At 45.7% G+C, this 23268-nt stretch overlaps 1 protein-coding gene across 2 annotated transcripts; it reads right to left on the bottom strand.

Annotated features, from left to right (window-relative positions):
• Positions 1 to 4842: 4842 nt before the first annotated feature.
• Positions 4843 to 22235, bottom strand: RpS24 (ribosomal protein S24). Of its 2 annotated transcripts, XM_089584846.1 has the most exons (6): positions 22150 to 22235; positions 21700 to 21768; positions 17146 to 17355; positions 14702 to 14818; positions 11077 to 11138; positions 4843 to 4916 (listed from the first exon to the last, which is right to left on the bottom strand). In XM_089584846.1, exons 1-5 carry the CDS (start codon positions 22150 to 22152, stop codon positions 11133 to 11135), a joined length of 405 nt encoding a protein of 134 aa, XP_089440972.1. In that variant the 5' UTR covers positions 22153 to 22235; the 3' UTR covers positions 4843 to 4916; positions 11077 to 11132. The 2 variants fall into 2 exon arrangements, with proteins under 2 accessions (XP_089440972.1, XP_089440973.1); XM_089584847.1 differs by lacking the exon at positions 11077 to 11138.
• Between the last annotated feature and the right edge of the window lie 1033 nt (positions 22236 to 23268).

Genomic DNA, 23268 nt, shown 5'->3' with positions numbered 1-23268 from the left:
AACTGTAGTCATATTTAGTAGTCAGCAGTGTAAAAAAATCTTGTGTAAATGCGAGAGCATTTATACTTGTCACCGAGTTGTTGTCGGGGGCTTGGGGGTGAACGTTGTTTCGCTGCATTGCGGTGGCCTCGTACTTCGTCGGCAGTGAACTGCTCCCTCCGGCCACGCTTTGCTGTCTCGCTTGATGGTGTAGACGCGTTTAAACTTCGGATGATGGAGACTCTATAAGCCAGGTTTACGTGATTAATACAGTGGGCATCGCATTTACTATAAAAGAAAGGACCATAACGGCCCTCCCTCCGGTTATAGAGGACTTATAGGGAAATGAAGGGGGGGGGGGGGGGGGCAGTGCGCAGGACAATAACCGGAGGGAGAAGCGTTACTCTCCTGCGCACTGGCCCCCCGCTACTGCCCTAACCGATATCGTCACCCTACTCCAGTCGGTAGGGCTCATCATCATCAGCCTGACCACGCCCACGGCAGGACAAAGGCCCCTCCCATCTCTCAATTAACCGCACCTTGTGCCAGCTGCGGCCACCCTATCCCCGCAAACCTCTTAATCTCATCTGCCCACCTAACTTTCTGCCGCCCCGTCACGCTTGCCTTCTCTTGGAATCCAGTCCGTTACCCTTACCACCGGTTATCTTGCCCTCCCAATATATGGCCTGCCCAAGACCATTTCTTCATTTCGACTAGGAAGTCATTAACCCGCGCTGGTTCCCTCATCCACTTCGCCCTCTTCCGGTCTTACCGTCACACCCATAGTTATTTCCATAACTCGCTGCGCTGTCAAGTTGAAACCTTTTCGTTAGCCTCCACGCTTCTGCATCATAGGTGAGTACAGGTAAGATACAGCTGTTGTAAACTTTTCTCTTGAGGGATAATGGTAAACTGCCATTCAAATTCAACCGGCCAAATGCGCTCCACCAAATTCTTTCTCTTCTAGTCACTTCGCTCTCGTGATTCGGATCTGCGGTCACTACCTGGTCTAAGTAGACGTATTCATTCCCTTAACACTTTCAGCACATCGCTACAAAATGTAAACTGCTGCTCCCTTCCGGGACTGTTGGACATTACTTTGGTTTTCGGCATATTAATTTTTAGATCCACAGTACTGCTCGCCTAACTCATAGACCGCGTTTTGCAGTTCATCTCCTGAACGACTTAGCAAGGCAATGTCATCAGCGAATCGCAGATTACTAAAGTATTCTTCATTGAATCTTATCCCCAACTTTTCCAAATCCAGGCCTCTGAATACCTCCTGCAAACAGGCGGTGAATAGGATTGGCGAAATTGTCTCCCTGTCTGACACACTTTCTTATTGGAATTTTATTGCCGACTTTATGGAGGCCTATGGTAGCGGCAGGGGTATCTGTTGCTAAGACCAACGTCGTCGCTTCAGCGGCGGCGGTTGTTGCAACGCACGTCTTTTCTTTCAATATTTCCTCTCACATCTTTCAACTCTCCTCTGTCTGCACGTGGCAGCAATTATGAGCGAGCTCGAACCAGTGGGCAGGCCCGTGCGCTTTCTTTTCCATTCTTCCTTCAGTCGCATCAACAGCTTCCACCGGCTCTTTGCACTTCAACCACAGGCCCAACTAGAGCTCGAGATATACAAAGGTCCCAAGCACAAAAAAAAAGAGCACCGTAGCTCCCCTGTAACGACATCACTCACACATTAAGGAACACGATGCCAAAGTGACCTGCAAAGGAAAGCAGATGACAGCGTCCAGGATAATGCGACTGACGGAGCTGACGAAATGCACAACGGCGCGCGGCCGTTATATCGGCCGCTCGACTCAAAAATTCACCACAGATAGAGGGGTGCCTTTCTTGGATCCATCTCATTCCTTATTACAGACGCTAGCGCCTATTCCTCCAATTCTGTTCATAGCGGGCGATGGCTCAAAGTGGCATCAGCGGAGGTTCCTACAATCCTGCGCACTAGGGCCCCCGCTACTCCTGTAATCGATGGCACCACCGTATTCGAGAAGTACCTAATAACACCCCTCCGGTTATTGTACAGCGCATGCGCAATGGCGCGCCGCTATTCCCTACCCGATAGGGTCACACTATTCTAAAGGTCCCTATTATTCCTAAGCCCTCCACTACGGCACATGTGTTAAATTTTTTTTACTTGTTACATATTGTATAACCTTTTCGACGCCCCTTACCTGTTGTACATCTCTATTCCTTTTCAATGTTATTTTTTTTTCTTTCTTTGTAGTGTTCTTGTCTTGTTCGTACAAATCTTGAGTTTGCTCCCCCCTTATGTAATGCCCTCGGGCCTTTAAGGGAAAAATAAATGAAATGAAATGAAATGAATTTCTTCATTCTCGCCTTCTCTCACGGCACGCTTAAGTGTCTACCGATAAGCAAGAGTTACTGCACCATTTCCTTTCCTCAAAAACCACCAATTTTTCTTATGAAAGCTCAGAAACTCCCTAGGCGCCCCATTTAGCGGCGCCAGTTTCGACGCATTCACACACCAAAACAAAACTCCGAGCATCAACAATAAATCTCAGCCCCATAGCTCACGCAGACACCGAGAAAGTGTAATCGTCACCTCAAAAGCAAGCGTTGGAACACGCATACACAAAATGGGTTCCGACCGTGAAAAACATGCAACCAGCGACCCCCTCCTCTGGGCACAGCCACAGAAAGAGCCGGATGCAGACCAGAGTAGCTTATTACTGCATTTGTTTGACTATTGAGGGGAGTTGGAACGGCCGCCTTCCCCACTTCAGAGGAACCTTCGCGAGTCGTCGGCCACCGAAGTAACACCTCTGCTCCTGCCAGTTAGGAAGGCAAACTTAAGAAGACAATGCACCCAGTGGGCCTTAGATGTCAAGAAAACTTCACCGGTTCTTTGGTTAGGAAACGCTCCCTCAACGGGGAAGCCTTTCTCACCACTTCTTTGGCTAAGAGCTGGGATTTGTTCACTGCTGCTCAAGGGCGTCCGCAGAACTTTTTCCAGGGGGGTGCACCCGATGGCCACTTATGGGGGAGGCGGCAGATGTGTAGTTGTTTTCTACTAGTGCATAAATAATATCCGTAATTCCAAGGGGGGGCAACCGCCCCCCCTTGCCCCCCCTTCCGGACGCCCATGCTGCTGCTCTGAAAGCGCCGCTCGCCTCGGCATGTGCTAGAACTGAACTCTGAGTGGGGGATCCCCTCCCCTTGCATCCACCAGTGCACCGAGTGAACTGCACCAGGTTGTGTCTTTAAGGGGGGATGTGGGGATCATATCGCAAAAAAAGTTGATTTTTCAAATGTACATTTTTTGGCATCTCCAACACTGTTTCTATGCTGTACTCAAATATTTCACCCAAAGATAAACTTTAAGCGCTCCAAATAAATATATTTGTCGGCATCTACACATAGACAGTGTGTGTTAGCTTAGAACTTTCAGGCTTGTTTTCTCGAAGGTTTTGAGCTCGTGGAAAGCGTAGCACAGCAATGGGTGCATGGATTTTTACCCCGTTTGTTTTGTTGTGATCACTGAAATGTGGTCTGTGTCAAGACAATTTCAGATTTACCATTTAGGCTCACATGTTTTTATTACACAGCAATTAGAGCATGATACATTCAAGACATAAAAGAAGGTGCATATTGTGTCCCTTAAAAAAGCGAGTTTTGACTTACAGCACAGTTCTTAGTAAATATTAAAAGCATTTACAGACCTGTAGACAGTTTTTTGTCATGCCAGGCTTTCCACAAGCAAGCAACATGAGGCCAACTAGAGCTGTGCACGGGCTCGGGCCGGCCCGAAAGCCCGTACCCGGCCCGGCCCGCGGGCCGGGCTCGGGCCTTGCGGAAGTCCATTCACCCGGGCCCGGGCCGGGCTCGGGCCACGGTATATTTGTCTCCGACGGGCCGGCCGGGCTTCGCGACCGAGTACTTTGCCACAGAGTCGACCCCTTGCTCAGAGTTTGAGCTATCACAGTTTTTGAGAAGCAAAGCAGCGACGTACTCAAAGCTTTCTCTTCTTGCCAAGAAAGTGTTAGCCATTCCGGCTACCAGTTCAAGCAGCGAGAGAATTTTCAGCGCTGCCGGGTTCATTATGCAGGAGCGCCGCACTTGCCTCAAGCTGTCATCAATGGACGATTTGTTTTTACATAATAACTTGGAGTGATAACTCTCTACATGCGCCGTGTTTGCATATACTCACTAATTTTCATCTAGACCATGAGAGCCGAGCATTTTAAAAACATTGAAATAAACTGATTTTCCTTAAATTATCTCTTTCTGTTTCATCATCACTTCAATTTCAGTTTTGCAGGTCGGGCCGGGTCCGGGCCGGGCCTTAACTCGGGCCGGGCCCGGGCGGGCTTAGGTTTCTTCAGTGTCGGGCCGGGCCGGGCCTCCGTCAGTAGTGTAGGGCTCGGGCCGGGCGCGGGCTGAAATTTGCGGCCCGTGCACAGCTCTAAGGCCAACATATAAGCAATGATAAAAGGGAGCCTACTGAAGCTGTCATTGTGAAACTTTATATCTGATTCTTTGATGCTGTTTTAAGCCACTCTATCAAATTTCATCAGTCGAAAAATGGAAAAGTTGCCTTCGATCCCCTCATCCCCCCTTAAGTGGTAGTTTACAAGTCTGGTCTATAAATGGCCCAACTGCATTTCACCCAGTGCACTTGCATGGCTGAGTTGTGTCATCCGTGCTAACACCAGCCACTGCTGCTTTTTTGGGCACTGCACCCGGGCATGCGACACTAAACCACACAGAAAACGTGGTAGGGCTTAAATACAGCACCGTCAGATTCCATTGCCTCATGCTAAGAGGCGGATGCTTTACTCACAATGCTAAAGATACAATCAAAGCAACAAGACACAAAAGTATTGAGCCCACATTTATTGGTGATGACCCAAATATACACGTGGTGACGCAACCATTCTTGGCATTCAGGTTTACTGAAAAGGAAAAGAAAAAAAGTCAATTTTTGCCCAAGTAGAGGCAAGTTTCTGCATTACCGCAAGTGCACATCTACAAGGCACACTTTTGGTAACACAACACCCAAGCTAGTGGGCTTTGTTTAACCAAGCCAGCTGCATTCAACAAGTGCGTGGCATCCTCACACCACTTAAACCAGCACGATTATCACGATCTGCAACAAGAGGCCACAAAATTTGGCAGAGTTATAGCCAACTAACCCACAATGCTGTGGATAAGTACTAATCAAGATTTTCAGTTGAACAGATACAGCCTGTGAGCTAAAAATCATTTCATAAAAATAACAGTCAAGCAAGACTTGTCAATCTGTTGTTCCCAATTGACAGATGGTGACAAAGAGAGCAACAACTGTTCTGTTTGGCATCATTTTTGATCAGCTTTGTCCCATTTTGTTTGCCACAATGAAATCGCAAGAAAAAAAAAAGCACTATGAAACCGCAAGAAAAAAAGCACTAACATTCACACAACTGTCCTTGCTATTTGCCAACAGAAGAACAAGTATGCATGCAGTTTACATCAAAATAAAGTTCTGAACGCCCCTAACTTCCCTCAAAATGCTTTTGAAAGACAACTGATGCCAAACACACTTGAAACACTACGCTCATTTTTTTTTAGCACAGCTGTTGACTGCTACATTTTTGGGACGGAATTCAAATTTGAAGCTTTGCAATTTGCATTCAGCTCTGAAGTCAGTTAACCAAGTAAGGATTGTGCAGTGTAGACCATGAACAGCACTTGTTCAGCTCTGCTTCACAATAAAAACTTCCTGCAAAGTTATCTCCGTGACAAAAAAAGTCCATAGAATGACCCTGCACACTGCAAATGCATAGAGGGTCATTCTACGCATAACCTACTGTGCAACAGAACCTGCACTGCTCAACAATATTGCTAGTCTACAAAACTGTTGAGCTGCCAGAATAAGGTGTGGCTGGTTTGGTTTATGGGGTTTAACGCCCCAAAGTAACTCAGGAGAGACGCCGTAGTGAATGGGTCCCGAAATTTCGACCCCCTGGGGTTCTTTAACGTGCACTGACATCGCACAGTACATGGGCCTCTAGAATTTCGCGCCGTGACCAGGATTGAACAGATGTCTTTTGGGTCCGGCCGACAATTATGTGCATTCCGTATGTCCCCAGCTGCTCTGAATGCGACACCACAGAGGTAAAAGGGACTTGGAAAAAGTAGCTCGGGGCTTGCTCTACATTACCACTAGCGTGTGACCTGCCTAGGATCACATTCTTTTTAGGGGCTGGGCAAATGCGAAATTGGGACAGCAAAACTTTAGCTCTGTCATCACATCATATTGTTTTCCTCTGCTGATAAGTGATGAGTAACGTATTTACCTTCTAGCAAAAATGGACACTACTGTTTTTAAACAGCACTGAGGGTGAATAAGGGAATCTTGCTTGTCCCGCTACACTGCCATGTCAAAGGGCCCTGTGCTGTCTGTCATAAAGGTGTGCGAGGTTTCAAGTGCATCCAATGTGACGTCTTTCTGAGCCTGAAGAGTGGGAAACTTTTTTTTGGTTCCACTACAAGTAGGACTGAGTGATGCACATCAGCTTGTCAGCTCCCTATCTTCGCAGATCAACAAAATTGTTGACTTTTCGCATTTTATATAACCCTTGTTCTTAACGCTTTGTTTTGCTTAATGCACACACTTAGACCAATAAAAACACAAAGGGCTAAAAATACTGCATTGCTCTTTATCGTGTCAGTTAAAGGGTTAAGGCACGCTTGCCACTGAAGTGGCCAACAATAGAACGAGTGCTATTGCACTATACAGCAATTTTTCTAACTGTTTGTCTATCTGAGCCCTTTTTCAGGTCCCACCAAGACCAAAAATCCGTCGGCGCCTATATGTGCAAGTGGGTAAATCAAGGCTAACCAAAGTCAAAAACGTGAAGCTGATTTCTAAAATGAAAATCACATTTTTCGCCTACATCTTCCATTAACAACATCAGCGCTCGATATCAGCGTTTGCATTCCATGGCACCCTTTGAATGTCATTCATCTGGCATCAACTGTATCTGATGCACCGTTGTTTCATATCCTTAGCAATATTTGTTTCTTTTTTTATGCCCGAAATGCGGGTTTTTGCATTCCCAATGCTGCCATGTATATAACTAGGATGTCAAGCCGTTCCCAGCACCATTGCCCATGCCTCTTAACACAATTTGCAGACATAACAAATGAAATAGAAAAGCAATGAAATTTCGCGTAATTTTAAAGGACAACTGCAGCGTTTTTTCTACCTCCTCCAATTTAACTGAAACTTGCATGATACATCCTCTGCAGTTTTATCGCCCTTTCTGCCAAATTTCACAGCAAGGCATGTTTTGTTGCTTCGCAAACAAGTTTTTAAATTTCTCGTTATGTGGCCTCAATCAGGGAGATTTCTATGGGCAAACTTGTGCGCGTGATGTCACTGGACACACGGCTGTCAATGTTCAGAGCTGGCTTTTGGTCATTTCAGACGAACACTGATTAGAGCTCTCGCAGTCAGCAGTTTGGCCAATCAACGTGCACACAATAGGATTTGCGACAGTACCAATGACATAGGATAGTCTGTCGCTAAGTCATCGTTTGGTTGAAATCCAGTTTCTATTTCCTGGTTTTTGCATTTTTTTAAATACTTCTACCGAGTATTATAAAAAACTTTTTTGTACCGGAGTGGGGGGTCTCCAAGAAATGTCATCAGATTATCAATTCGAAATGATCTAAAAAACCCCGAAGTTGGCCTTTAAGCAAGCAAACAACCCTGATCCGATACTGCATATACTCGTGTAAGGGCCACACCCACAACACGGCAACCAGCAATTCAAAAGAAAAAAAGTAAAAAGAATTTCTTCATGTGTGCATAACATTGCCCACGTGATAAGTTTTTGCTCGCGTGTTGGCGTATCGATACGTGCTGGGAGCTTATGAGAGAGGGGGGGGACACAGGTTTTAATATTTATTAACAGACCAAATTTGATTAAACCCTACAGAATTGTTCACTTCTTTTCTGCCAATTTCAAATACGCAACAATTTTCCTTCGAGGAAAATTAGTTTTGGAAGTATTAGAATATTAGAAAATTATTGCTATTGTCTGCCCAAACAACAGGAAAGAAACCGTTCATCAGATATTTACTCTTAATATACAGACAGATACTATAAAGTGTAACAAGTGCAATGCTGGAAGTAGTTTTCAATCCAAGCTAATATTAGAGATTAGGCAGCCCACTGAACTTGGCGCTCACAGCCATAGTGACTATATAAGAAATTCAAGATAAAACAAAAAATTTTAGATGTAAACAAAAAATCTGCTTGTAACATTGCATCCATTATAATCTCAGCTTTCCAATGCAAAAAGAATTATAGCCCAAGCTACTCTAGGTGCTGAGATATCTTTTGGGCACACTTGTAACTCAACACAAAACAGTTTTGAAAGGGAAAAAAATGCACAAGACTAAATTTAATGAGTGAGAGCAAGAAATATTTACACAATTACATTTGCAGAAGGCTAATAAGCAACAAACATATAGTCTAAATGGCCTCTGCCATCAACATGGTGCTTTTTCAGAGACTGCTACAGGTGGATGCATGCTTCAAAGCAGATGCCCTGCTTCCACGCGTCTTTTTCTTGCTTGCGTTTTGCTCTTTCCACACCTGAATTCAGGCTCAGCTCGTGGAGGAAGGCTGCAGGTGTTTTTGAGTTACCAGCGTTCAACTTCATAATGGCTTCAGCTACTGCAGCCTCCACCGTAAACAATGAGGCGGACTGTTTTGGAGCAAGCACCCATATCATGGAGTGGAGGCTTTCATTGCCATCTTGAGTCTTGCCCCGCAAGCACTGCTCCAGCAGCTTTTTTTTCTGAGTGATGCTCGCATGTAAAGAGCAGGGCCTCACAGACATGGGGAGGCAGGTTGCGGGGATGCCTTGGTGCTGGCTCACCCCTAGACTTTGCTGCATTTTGCTCGCACCAGGAGCTAGGTCCCGATGAGCAAAATGTACGATAGGCCTTTGCGCCACTAGAGGTGATAGGGTAAAAATGCGGCCATCACTGCCTTGCGCATGACATCCACATCTTTATGGGTCTTTAGTGCCCATTAATGGCAGGAGCTCATCTTGTTGATCAGGTCTCCAGCCAATTTCCCTTTGCCACTAAGGCTCTCAGAGCCAGAGCCTGTGTGTTTGGCCAAGGCATTGCGTAGAGCTGTACCCATGCGCGTTTGCACATGCTTTAGAGTCTTTTTCAGTGGGTATGAACCCATAAACCTGCTGTCGCCATCAGAAAGTACTGTTGTGTACTGCAAGTTGTGGCGCTCAAGCAACCTCCTGAAAAGGATCAAGGAGGCCTCCCACTCCATTTCTCCTGCCTTGTTTGAAGCATTTGTTTGGAAGACATGGGTTGGCTTCCATGCTAGGTATGAAGGGTCACCCTCTTTTGGGGGGCCCGACTCGCATCCAGCACAGTTATTGCTCAAAACAACATAATCAAGCACCAAGCCACTACAAAGCGCAATCACCGTGCCAATGCCGACATGGGACAAGTGTTTCAGCCAATCGGGTCGCGCCCTCACATCACGTGCCCCAAGTAACGAATAGGATTGTGCATTAGGACCTTTTTTTTGGCACCCTTTTTTTTTCTTTGGCCAATGAATGGGCAGGGGTGTCTGTGGCGGGACTTCAAAGAGGGGAAAGCTGCTTTTTCATTAGAGACCAAGACGGCTGCAGTAGCATGCATAGAACAGGAGCTGCGCACCACGGGGAAAATTGCCATTTTGGCATAGATTTCTGTTGAAATTCGGTCAACAGCGACAATATTAATTGTTCTTGCGGGCAAAATACTGAACTTAGAAGTGTGAAATTTTGCAGACAGGTGCACAACGGGCTGCAGACTTCGCAAATGATGTTTTCAAAAATGGATTTTTTTGGCGATTTTTCGGTTTCTAAGGCTCGTGTCCCCCCTTAATCGGGTTGGTCGTCAGGCGCATATCCTGTCATCCACACTTTCAATGTATTATGAATTCAGACTGCTGATTTGTCATAAAAATGTGTGCCGTAGCATAAAAAAAAAGACGCATAATTGAGGCTCCGATGTAGGCGGGAAAATTTTATGGAAAAATACTGGCCCATGTAAGGACTGCACCCCGACAAAAGCAGTGAAAAAAAAAAAAAGTGTGGCCCTTGCACGAGTATACAGGGTATCTTCCCTTTATTATAACTGAATAAAACAAATCTGAAATTGAAATTCAACCACAAGCGCAATTTACAACCTCCCATGCAACACACTGGCAACTAACCATTTACTAACTCGCATAATAGGCACACCCCGAACTTGGCACTATGACAAATACTATATTTACACAATTGCAAGCCGACACCTCCGAACGAATTCTGAAGTTTTAGCTTTCACAGCTCAGACCACTGCTTTGGCAGCAGGACTGTGCATTATGATAAAATTGACTACAATACCAAACTAGATCCCATCTACCTCTCCTGCCCATAGCATCCCTAGAAGTAGCATGTACAGCATTTAAAACAAAACACAAGAACAAAGGCTTCAGTGCAAAGTTAGAGAAGGACTGCGTAGCTTGCAAATTTTCAAGAAGTGACAGAAGGAAGCCTCTTGAAGTTTGCTGAAGAGAGGGCTTCCGATTACCCACAGCTCTTTGGTCATACCAGTACTGAAACTCTTCACAAAGCCAGTGTACCAAAATCTGGTGCTCAGACAGGGCCAAAGTTTGTAGGTTAGAACTGTCAAGCCACCCGCATCGTCCTAATAAGCTGCCCAGCACAACTTGAACAAATGTGGAAAACGCAACAGCTGGCTGGCACCACTTTCATCACAATTCAAAGTGGCTACGAGAAAACAGCCAGGTTTCAAAGCAGAGTTTCGCAACTCTTATGACCAAAGAGCTCTGCAAACTAACAGCATCAAGAGAACTTGAAGTCTGGCAACCCTGTGTAACCACCTCATCATGCAGCCATCGTGGACAGCACTTGGCAACAAGGCAAGGCAGAATGCACTCTTTCAGTAATGTGTGTGTGTGTGTGTGAGGATCCCAGCCATCACCAAGATAGAAGACAGTGCAGTTCAAGAACAAAGAGAGGGACAGAAGGCGGCAGACACCTTGAAAGCACCACACCAGCCAAAGCCACTGAGAGCAGAGCAAAGCAAGAGCCCCGTTAGCGCTGCAAGACAAGCAAGAGAAAAAGTGTCAGAAAAGCATCATCCAATGCAATGTTCTCAAAGTAGACCCAGCTCCTTCATAACACAAGTGCCTCCAGGAGACGACATCTGTGCCCTGCTTTATAGTATGCACAATGCCAAACATGCAGTGCAAGACAATGCCACTGTGTAATGCAACACCCATACAAGAGTTCCCAAGAAATTAGCCACTTGATTACAAGGGAGCTGGTTTATTTCACCAACACGCATCAAAAGACATATGCTGCTTGCACCTAGCTGGCAATTTACATCTAGGCAGTGCTAGCTACAAAAAATGCCCATCAAATTTAATACCCAGTTACTAGCACCTCGATAACAATGCACCATTAATGTAAGAGAAACAGTACTAAATTTAAATAATACACCGTTTACGACATTGAGAAAGGTAAAACCCACACAAGGAGGAAGCCCGATAAAGTGGAATCTTGACTTGTAGAAATTATAATGTGCACTGATTAACCTCATTTGGAGGGAGTCTTACTTTCAATTCGGCAACACTTACGGCCACCACAAAAACCATCCATGAGCCTGACACGTGTGCCCAGTTTCCCACTAGAAGTTTTGCTTCCTGCAACAAGCGTTGTGGCAAGAACGCGAATACACTGGAAAACCACCCGTTTAAATTCTAATGGGGAACCAAAATACTAGTGCAGCTGACACTAAATGAGCCACTGCATGGTAGGGGCAATGTTCCCAGTGGGCTGGCCATACTGCAAACATCTCCCTAAAGATATAGTACATAATGGAAATCTGCACAGTCATGCCATAGGGGTTAAATTACAGAAGGCAGGGTGAAAATATATTCCCACCACTGAACATGCCCCAGTCTAATAACAGCAGCAAATTCCAGAGAAACACTAGCTGTAGGCATGCCCACCTACTGTAAATGTATCCCGACTGCTAGACTACAAATGCGCTGCTTCTAAAGGTATGCCCATCTGCACTGGGCAAATGATGGCCACAGATTTGCGATCAATACCTATGGAATTTTGAGCAGGGTGGCAGCACACAACGCCTTGCAAGGTATCACTACAGCTAAATAGCTTTTGCTGTGAAAATTTTGAGACCAGCATTTCACACTAACAGATTCCAATTACATCTCAGCTTGAAGGGCTCCACTTACAATACACACAATTCTGATAAAGCCTGAGCCCCAGTGTAAATATTCAAAATCGGCAGACTCAAATCTACAGCTTGAATCATGATTCCACTGTATCGTGACCTTCTTGCACCACTCACACTGCTCTTTCTTAAAACAAACAATACATCTTGCAAGGAGAATGCTCTACTGCCCATAAGTGCAGCCTAGTGAAAGCTTCAGAAGCCTTTGTGAGCTGACAAACTCCACAACTCGTCAAGAAGCACTAAGCATGACTCACCAACTGCATTTCTCAATGCAAATCCGCATTGCTATGCCATTTACCGTTCCTATGACCTAGTTTCATAATGGTTTCAGTCCACTAGGCATGCATAGCCTACCAATGTCTTGGAAAAGTTTTCTGACAGTTCCTAATACAAACATGCCATCTTAAAAAAGGACAAAAAAATTGCTTCCAAGCAAGGGCATGCCATTCTCATTTGGCAAAAGTGCTACACATACAGCCGCTCAACCAGCAGGGGTTGAGACTTATGACTGCGTATGATTGCTGACAAAACAATTACAGTGAAAGCTCGTTAATTCGACCCCCGTTAATTCGGAAAATCAGATAATTCGACGCGCACGTGAGGTCCCTACAATTATACATAGGAGTCTATGGGGCGAAACTCTCGTTAATTCGCACAAATTTTGCCATGCGTCGGTTAATTCGACTTCACTCTGCAGCCTGCCAAGCCGGTGCGCCGAGAGCAAAAAGAAAAAACGAGCGGCGCTACTGTACAGCTGATAGGCCATCCGTACGGTCATCGTCGTCAGCAGTGAGGGCGAGGGAAGCGAGGTTAGCGGCGGCCGAAGCGGCTGGCGTCTTTTTTTTTGTGCTTTGTTGTATCGCAGCAGTCGTGTTGGTGTCGTCCGCTTAAGTCTCGTTTTGGCGTGTGTCGTCGTTTCCACGTGTTCTTGCTGCTACGATCGCGGTTATTTAACCATAAGGCGGCGCCTTTTTTGGTAATTGTGCGCTTCGTCAGCGTGTTTACTGCGCTGCTTGTTGTTGCTGTTTTGTTGCGACTGAGAGAAGGGTGAAAGGAAATTGCACGGGCCTGCCTACTGGCTCAGCCGAGCCACCACCGCTGCTACGTTCAGATAGAGGAGAGTTAAAAGATCAGGGGAACGATAAGACGCGCGTCGCAGCAACAACCGCCAAGCGGACGCTGGCTGAAAGAACAGATAAGCGGCTGAAGCCGTGCTCGCTTCACCTCCTCCCCGCGCTGCTTTCGAGTGGGTAGCGCACAGTGCCTGCACGCCTCGCCTTTGTGTCCGGTCAGCTGACCGAGGATGAAATAATTGAAGTGACAGGCGCTGACAACGACGATTCGTTGGAAGGTGACGATTGTGAGCAGTTGCCCCAAATGCCGAAGTGCAAGGTGAAAGAAGCCGCAGAAGCCTTGTCCATGCGGAAGGACTTCTGTAAACAAACCCCTGACGGTGCGTGTGCCGCGGAGCACCTGGCAGCTGCTAGAGCTGTCCTAGCCGCTCATATTCGCTCGAAAAAGCAGACGGTGATAACAAATTTCTTTGCCAAATAAAGGTACGTCCTACTGTGGCAAACATTCGTTTTTTTTGTGGTTCATTCGATAATTCGACATTTGGATAATTCGACAATTTTTCGCGGTCCCGTCAGTGTCGAATTAACGAGCTTTTACTGTATTTAAATTTCCAGCAAAAGAATCTCAGTAATCAGTGATGCTACTGGCAAATTCCAATGCTGAGCACTTTGAAACAGTCGAATGTCTATTCAGGAGCACGGTGGAAGTGGGCACTAAAATTTTGAATCAGCGCTTTGGAGCAAGGGAACATTGATTTAGCACTCTGGAGAAGTGCCGCATTGCATCGTGCAATATATTAGTCCACTTATGCAGCATGCAAGCTTCAGGACAACTCACAAACCCTGCGTGACAGTCTTGTTTGCTATACTTTGGAAGCAGCAGTTATGTGTGGTTGGATAACCACACATAACCACAGTTATGTGTGGTTGGGGGGGGGGGGGGCTCAATAGAGCAAAAATTATGACAATTCCACAATAAAATTTGCCTATGGGAGAAGACCACCTGCACCGCGTATTTTAGTGAGTGCTCCACTGTCCAATGCAACAGCCATTGTGCAGGCACTTCCAAGGGACAACAGCAAGCACTGTCCACAATGCAGAATTTGAGCCTGAAGGAAATGCCCATGTCCACAGTGATCTTGAATGCCTAGTTTATGAAATCGACGAAATGCATTACACAGAAGCCATTAGGGCACAAAAAGTACCGGAACCTGACAAGTTCAACCCGGGAAAAGCAAAAAGCCAATGAGGCCAAACACTAACTGCAGCTGTGCATTGCCAGAGTGTGGAAGAAATCATGCAGCATGCAAACATGTTCAGCAGCTTACCTTCTTCCCACTGGCTGCCCCAACCTTGGCCTTCTTTGTTCCTCGAACCTTCTTCATACGGTTCTTTCTCTCCTTTCGCTGCTTGCGACCTGTCCTGCCTTTCTCACCAAGCCCATTCTGCACACAAACAGCAATCATGTTAAAGAATGCACTTTTTTTTTACTTCAAAATGCACTAAAAGCTACAGTAAATCCTGAATTCACAAAACCAGAGAATTAAATCCCAAATAATACGCTTCTTGTGAGACAAGAAAAAGCCAACTTCTTGACAAACCTAGCTGCCGAGGTGAAATGCGCGGTCACTTCTCAGCGAAAGGCCGCATGCATTAACACATGCAGGAGGCTTCCCACAAAATATTGAAATTTTTTCAACTTTAAGAACAGAATAAATTACCCGCGCAGAAAATAAAAGGCTTTAGCTATGAGAAGCGAGTAGTCTCTACGTGGACAGGTAATAAGCACAGCAAATGGGAAGCACTACAAAGCCAAATGGCCCTACCAGACTGGTTGCCAATCCCCTTTGCTTGTGCTCGACAACCTCTACAAACAATTCCTGTGCCAACTTAAAGGGGCTGTGAAACACTGCTTGAGGGGATACCGGCTATACTTCAGGTGGATTCTTTGTCACACAGATGCTGACTTAAAAAGAATGACAGGAATCAATGCACAGGAACGGGAGTTATTCAATGAAGAAATTTCAAAATACAAGCAAACAAAACGCTGCCCTCAACTCGATTTTGGTGGGGCTTCCCACTCCTATTTCGCTCTCCCAATGACGGCACCTGGCGCAACCAATCAAAACAGCCCGCCAGAGCACGTCACGGAAGTTTGCACTCCACGGTTGCCTGCTCTCTGTAACTCGTTTTTGCTGAGACTGGCAGCGTCGTTTCCATGCCAGAGCCCCTGGTGGTGTATTTTTATTTTACTTGCTTTGCAGGGCTTTTATCAAAGACGAACAAGTTGTTTTTGTTGATCAAAAATAAAACCAGACAGGTGACAAAATGTGTATCTATTTATTCACACAATTTGCAGTATATTTACTGTTTGTCCAATCATCAAGCTCACGCCAGGTGATGTCATATCCACTGCTAAAACCCACCACTGTGTGGGGACACCATCAGAGCCATGAATTTGTTTTGGGAGGACATTAAAATATTAAAAAACGGAATATATGCGGTATTACCGACGCTAATAGCACCATTATAACTCACAGTATGCGATCAACAGGCAAAACAGTCAAATAAGATTGTGTTTCTGGGCCCCTTTAAGGGTGCTAGATGAAAACATTACTTGCAGCCCAAATACATATATGATTGGTTGGCTGGGGTTCAACGTCCCAAAGCAACTCAGGCTATGACTGACGCAGTAGTGGAGGGCTCCGAAAATTTCGACCACCTGGGGTTCCTTAACTTGCACTGACATACAGTACACGGGCCTCCAGGATTTCGCCTGCATCAAAATTCGACCACCGCGGCCGGGATCGGACCCGCGTCTTTCGGGTGAGCAGACAAGCGCAGTAACCACTGAGCCACCGCGGCGGGGCACAGGTATGACAACAGCCCTATGTCATGCTACTAAACACTGCTTTCTCAATTCAACACGCAAAATTAGAATAAGTCCTTACAAAGAAGTGTGACTTTGCTTCATGATGCCATGAAAGCACCTGCAGCCTTCTGTACAGCCAGCCAAATCTTTAGCTTGCGAGTGCGACGGCCACGTTTTCCGTGCTCCTGCAGCTTGCGTCGCAACAAACTTGCGAAAATATCAAATCTAAGTGTAGGCTCACTAAGCCCAGGCTTAATATTGAGATTTCCGCAAGTTTTCTTCATCACAAAGCGCAGGAGCACATAAAAAGCGGCTGTAGCGCATGCTAGGTAAAGATTTGACCGGCTGTACCACTACAATTTGTTTACTACAACGAACCAGGTATCAGCTACTTACGGCTTCGAGAATCTGCTGAACTGACCACATGATGAGACTAAAGCATGCTCTGTTCTGCAGCCATGAAATTCTAGGAGCCAGTCATTTCCAATACCAGCAGACTATCCTTCCATAACATACAGCAACTGGCTTAAAGCATGAGCATTTACAGTTCTATTGAAAGAGACAAATAGACTGCCTTGTATGAATAAGAATAATTCATGGAAATCTGGCACTAAGCAACCTCTCGCTGCAAAATATACTCCAAACAATGCGCCCGTTGTTTTGACACGATTTAACTGACAACTCTTCACTGCACCCCAAGGTGCATACACATCAGGAGGGGAAAAGGTTACACAGTGCAGGCCCAGGCCTGCCGATAAGAGTCTGCTCGAAGTCTAATTAAAATTCACAGCGACCCCAGCAAGCTCTGAAAGACGACCTAAAGTCGGCAACTAATGCTGTGGATCTGCACAGAGGCTGCTTTTGCCTAGGACACAGGGAGGAGGAAAAAAGAATCCCTACCCTGCACAGCCTGTACTTGGGCTCGAACTTCTTGGCATAGTCCAGGGTGTCATAGATGAGGGCAAAGCCAGAGGTCTTGCCCCCTCCAAACTGGGTGCGGAAGCCGAAGCAGAAGACCACGTCGGGTGTCGTGTTGTACATGGTGCTCAGCTTCTCCCGCACCTCCGTCTTGGAGACTGTGCCCCGGTTGGGATGGATGATGTCCACCACCTGGCAAGGGCAGAGCAGGGCATTGGGATTTGAAAACTGCAGAGGGCAGCCCCTTTGCAAGAGTGCAAAAGAGGTCACTTTCACACCGCACGGAGAGGACAACAGTCCCGGCCCGTCCGTCACTCATGCCATTGTGCTCCAAGGAAGTATTTGATTTGAAAACGTGCTCTTCCAACAATATCTTGAGCCCCTTAGTGGGCTCCGACAAGCCAGGCTTCATGGTTGAAAAACCGTGCACAAAAGACTAGGGACAAGAGCAAAGGCAACGACAGGACAAGCGCTGATAGGAACGTAAATAGAGCCCGTTGCACAAGAAATATGACTTAGTAGAACATTAAGCGCTTGTCCTGTCGTTGCCTTTACTCTTGTCCCTAGTCTTTTGTGCGCGGTTTTTCAACCATGAACCTATACCAACTCGCCCAACTTAACGTTCTACTAAGCCAGGCTTGTCATATGCAAACTCATTTCTGGCTCATGATGAGTCCAGCTTGTGTTTTCTTGCACTCTGTCTGGTTTGAAGTGAGTAGGCCTTGGGCTAAGCATTTCTTTAGTTTGCAGACAGGTGGCAGCATGAGTACAAAATGAGCACTTTGGTACCACCTTTTGGAAAAGAAAAAAAGATATGTCCGTCAGGGGGTTGAGGACTTCATTACAGACACCCACATTGCAGTGACCTCAAATACTTTCTCACTTTAAAATGAAATACTGCAAGTGCACTTATATTCATGAATAGAGTAATCTGCTAATAGGAACAACTCACTAAATTAGACACAACCAGAACTAAGCTCACATGCAGGATTTAAAAAAAAAAAAGAATATCTACTAAATGAATTAAAACTGGGCTGGAAGAAAAACTGCACAGCCCTAATGGTTGCACGTCACTAACACTCGGTGCCAGCCTGCTTTTTTTTTTTTTTTTTTACAAGGCAATGCCATCCTTGATACCACTAATGTGTTGTACTCGCACAAAATTGAAACTGCAAGCGAGACAACCGACAGAAGCATTCCACATCACTGTGAATAGCACTGTGCGCAAATGAAATGTCTCATAGCAAAAGACAACAATTTCGAATTGTGAGCAACTGTTAGAAACACAGTTTGTGCCCTTCTTTTTGTCACATTTAATTGGCATGCGTCTTTCAATTATAATGCCAGCTCAGAGCTTTGCACTTACCCACCCTCACCTACGTTTTGTCTATTCAGAATTTAATCACATCACGTTTATGCCCCCACTCATAAAAGCAGTGCATTACAAACAACGAAAACAGCAGCTCTACAGAACAGAAGATGGCAAACCAAACTCCAATTCTTCTGCTTTTCTTGAAAGATGGTTTGGTTTATGGGGTTCAACATCCCAAAGCGACTAAGGCTATGAGGGACGCCGTAGTGGAGGGCTCCGGAAATTTCGACCACCTGGGGTTCATTAACGTGCACTGGCATCGCACAGTACACGGGCCTCTAGAATTTCTCCTCCAAAGAAATTCAGCCACCGCGGCCGGGATCGAACCCACGTCTTTCGGGCCAGCAGCCGAGCACCATAGCCACTGAGCCACCGCGGCGGCTTTTTCTTGAGAGAGATAACGGCTGAATTGGTCCCAAAGAAAAGTATTGAAATATGTTTCCCGACAACACATAGATAATCTTGCCACCCATTAAGCACAGTACTAGAGTGCAGGAGTATTCCAATTCAAAGTGCCCCGAAATGCTCAAGAATGGGATTTTCAGAAACCCAATAAAGAACACCGAGTACCAAATGGGTAGCTTTCATGGTCATTAACAGTCTGTGCAGTTTAAAGCTTTGCTGTCAGCTCTAAACAAAGGGAACACCAGGAATGACATTTAAATTATACATTCTAGATACTAACACTGCCATTTAAATATTGTCATTAACACATTTCGACTTTTCATGAACAGACTGGTTCTGTAATTATTCAACTAAAAGCGGAATGACACAGTCGAAGCAAATACACGTGTTAGCAGAAACTGCACAAGACACTGATTATATATATAGAGGCAACTTGAAATAAACTTGCACAAGGCCCCAGCAATGCCGTACCACAATGTAGCTGGCAGAGGGAGCGTCTCTGAGCAAAATGCATAGATTTACGAAGCCACCTGCTATTGTACGGTTCAAGGAAAAGAGCGACCCTGCTCAAAGCCATACGTGGAGTGCCAAGAATGGAGCCCCAAATCAGGTGCATCTCTTGTGCATAATGCCACAACCTAAACAACTGCAGAGCCAACTGGGCATTGCAGGTTACCTACATTTAGGCTCTCACCTGGCAACAACAGTGTTGTACAATTTTATTGGCCCACAGCACTGTTCCTGCAGAAGCATTAAAACGACAAACCAGAAGAACCCTAACAGCAAACCAGTTATACGCTCCCCTTCACAACAACTTCAGCAAGTTTGATCAGAATACCACAGCCAACCAAATTCACTCCAATTATCCCGCCTTCTTGCACTGCAAGCAACGTAGTTCCACACACCAGACGCACTGGCAAGGAGTCCATCAAGCAACAAAACAACACAAAATGTGCACACTACACAGGTTCACAAAGCATGCAGGTCGCCTGATACAGCAAACTGTCATGAGGGCACTCAGCGCACCTGAAGTTTCATACGCACTACGTGCATCCATAGCTGCAAACAAGAAGGTTTGTAATCGGCAGTAAGCAAAAAAAAAAACACTTAACTGCCATTTAATCTCCACATTAAGCGCAAGAATTCAGTTTGAACTCTGCATTTTACGAGCCCAAGGGTGTCAGTGGCAGCTCTTCAATCCAGATCAAAAATTCCATCATGCTTTAGAAACTGGCTTGGTTTCGAGCAGCACTGGGTCAACTGAGACGAATCTGTCCCGCAGTGAAGCCAGACCTACACCACCTTCAATGTCTGTTAACTGCATCATGGTCACAAGGGACACGACAGCACTGTGTAAACTAAAGAGAATGAACCTAGACTGTCTAAAAAAGCTGTCAAGAAATTAACCCAAAACAGACCTTCCATACAAATGCTTTGCATGCAGTCTTTGTCAAGTGTACAGAGACGCTTGCAGGCCATGCTGTGCGGCTCATTATGCATGCCAGTGTTAAAAATCTCTCGAAGGTGAGAGGAACTCTTGTACTCGCCCTCTAAAAGTCAGACAAGATTTCCGGGCTTTTCAAAAGGCAGCCAGAACTACAAGCACACCACCTCTCAGCCTTTACCAAGATGAACATCAGACGCCTATGTCCAGCAAAACGCTGGTAAAGGCTGAGATGTGTGCTTGCACCGTGGAAAGCGATAATGTACTGTTTCTTCCCACTCGACCCCCACAAAGCTAACAAAACCCCAGTGCACAACATGCAAAATGGAGGAGACTTTGAGGGGTGCTAGCCACTGCGTTCTCCAATTGTAGAGTGGGGTGGCAAGATGCACGCGCTACCAACCCAGTAGGGCATCAAGTTCATATAGACACTCTGACTATCCCTATAATGCACTGTTCGAATATCCCAAACTAAAGAGACAGACAGCTTCAGAGGGGAAGGTCAGGCCACACACAGCGCCTGCACCACCAATATGCATTCTGAACTCTAACAAGATAAAAAAGGGGGGGGGGGGGGGGGGGGGGCTTCACGCGGAAAGTACAAGCACTATGCAGTAAGTGCTCCACATCTACGTTTACAAGCGTTTCAAGAGAAATGTAAGAGTTTGTTAAACAAAGATACCTCTGCCTTTCAACTGTCGAGATACACTTACAACAGAGTCTTCCTGCTGGAAAGCAAAATGAAACATTTATGGCGCTAAGAAAAAGCTCGCTTTCAAACTCTCGCTAGCAATGCACACCTCCTCTGAAATAATGCCGCGTCCCGGCCTTTTGTTTACACGTCAGAAAAACTTAACACTCGAAAAAGCACGGCAAAAAAAAAAAAAAGACTTCTTGCACAGCTTGTTAGTATCCCCATTATCAAAGTTACCATTAAATCAACAATACAGACGTGCCTGGTCACATCCCGGCCCTACAAGCTTATATAAATCGGTTCAATGCGATTTGAGCTCCAAACACGCCAATGCGAATGCTGCGGCTGTTCAGTCCACTCATAAGACCACCATAACTCCAATCTCATCAACACATTTTTCGTAAGTTCCGCGCCCACTGCAAGCCCGACATGCACTGAAAAACTTCAATGCAAGTCAGTAGCAGCAGTAAACGAGCCATCACCACCCGATCATTACCGCGGTACACTACACGTGCTCCCAGTCGAGTTAGAGGCTAATCGCACAATCGTACTAAGCCAGCGAGTACCTACAACTTCGGAAGCCTACTAAACACAACCAAATTGCAACAGTCTCATTCTTACCATCTGTTTTCTGCACAGCAGACGGTTGGTCATGTATTTGCGGGTGCGCACTGTAACTGACGAGTCCGCCTGAAACAAAAAGAAAGCAATGGGCCTAAGCACCGGCGCAACAACCATGCACTCAGTTTAAGGCAGAGCACAACAACCTAGCTCAAAAATACCATTACCATGTGATGGAAAAAAATTACACACTGCAGTATCCAGCTACGGCTTAACTTCTAAACATGCACGTTCACGTCGAACCCTCGCCGTATACTACACATCGGCACAGCGTCAGTGCACCGCGGACAACATACAGGCGCGAAAAATTGCACTACACAGATTTCTGTAATGTAATACGTATTTGAAACGACACGCGTACTTGTCGCATTGCAATCCACAACTAATTCATCAATTATAATAATGTAAAATTGAAGATTAAAGCCGATTTTAACAGCACAGCGTACGCACCATTTTCACCTCAACCAGGAACGGCGCCGGAAAAGGGGGTTGCCAACTGCCGGAGGACGGATAAACGGATAAACGGAAGTACGGAAGCTCGCCGTGGTGGCGCTGGCGGTCAAGATGATGGATAGATGCAGTCGGATGCGTCAGATACAACTTGAGTCTGCAGTGAACCTCCACTTGTATTTAGCCTCTGCTGCTTAACTGTTTCTTATTACCTAAACAAATAGCTTGTCGCAAAAAAAAAAAAATTATGAGCTCTATAATTTTGATACGTGGATTGTTTAATACAGTCAAACATTAAAAAGCTGATTTCGCTTACTGTTCCAATTGGCCAGCGGAGTAATTAGCAACTGCTGTTTTTTTAAGTTGTATCCCACTCGGCTTGCCCAGGAAGTCAAGGTTTCTGTGTATTTCAAAGCAAAAAGTCGCGTTTTTTAGTCCCTTCGTCTGCAGTTTTTACGTTGTTCTTATGTAATATCTGCTGTTGTATCAAAGGAATAAGCAAGCTTACCGCGAAAAATGTGAGTAGCCTTTGGAAAACCTTGTAATTTCAGAGAAATCGAGAATGCAGGCGATACAGGCATTCAGGCATGCATTCAGGTTTCACCCTACTACGGTGAAGGGGTACGTGATACCTTGCGTTCTTGTCTGGTTCTTGCCTTCCGAGTATAAAAGAACACTAGTGAAATGACGATGAGGCTAAAACCATTTTAAAAGCGAATTTTCGTGTAGCACAAAAAAAAAACGATTGCGAGTATCCGCACGCTCGTCCCTTGTGCGTACCGACTGTTGCGCAAATCAGAGAAAATCGAAAAAAAAAATTTTCTCGGCTTAACCGCGCGTTTGTTCGGGCTAAAATTTCGCACAGAGGTTGCATTTGATGGCCAGTTTTGTTTTCTATTATAGTTAGGTGGGTTATACTTGCCTGATTCAGTCAGAATTATCAGGAAATCCCCATCGTATGCGGTGACGGCGAATCAAAACCGAAAGACTTCGCAGCAGTGGTACCCGTGGCGCCATCTCGCACCCATCGGAGAAACGAGCTCTCTACCGGGGAGGGCGGTGGGGAGGAGTTGGCCTCGCATAGCCATGCCACTTTAGCCATGCGCATAGCCAAGTCAC

This window comes from Amblyomma mixtum, chromosome 3 (genome assembly GCF_055824585.1).
Source record: "Amblyomma mixtum isolate Tamu chromosome 3, ASM5582458v1, whole genome shotgun sequence".
In the NCBI taxonomy this organism is placed as follows: domain Eukaryota; kingdom Metazoa; phylum Arthropoda; class Arachnida; order Ixodida; family Ixodidae; genus Amblyomma; species Amblyomma mixtum.
This window is presented reverse-complemented; position numbering and strand designations above follow the sequence as displayed.

What these genes read in the sequence shown, in the direction of transcription:
- RpS24 (XM_089584846.1), bottom strand. An exon ending in TGCTGTGCAGAAAACAGATG is followed by an intron (nt 17,356 to 21,699) that starts GTAAGAATGAGA and finishes TGCCCTTGCCAG; the next exon opens with GTGGTGGACATCATCCATCC. An exon ending in CCAAGTACAGGCTGTGCAGG is followed by an intron (nt 14,819 to 17,145) that starts GTAGGGATTCTT and finishes GTTTGTGTGCAG; the next exon opens with AATGGGCTTGGTGAGAAAGG.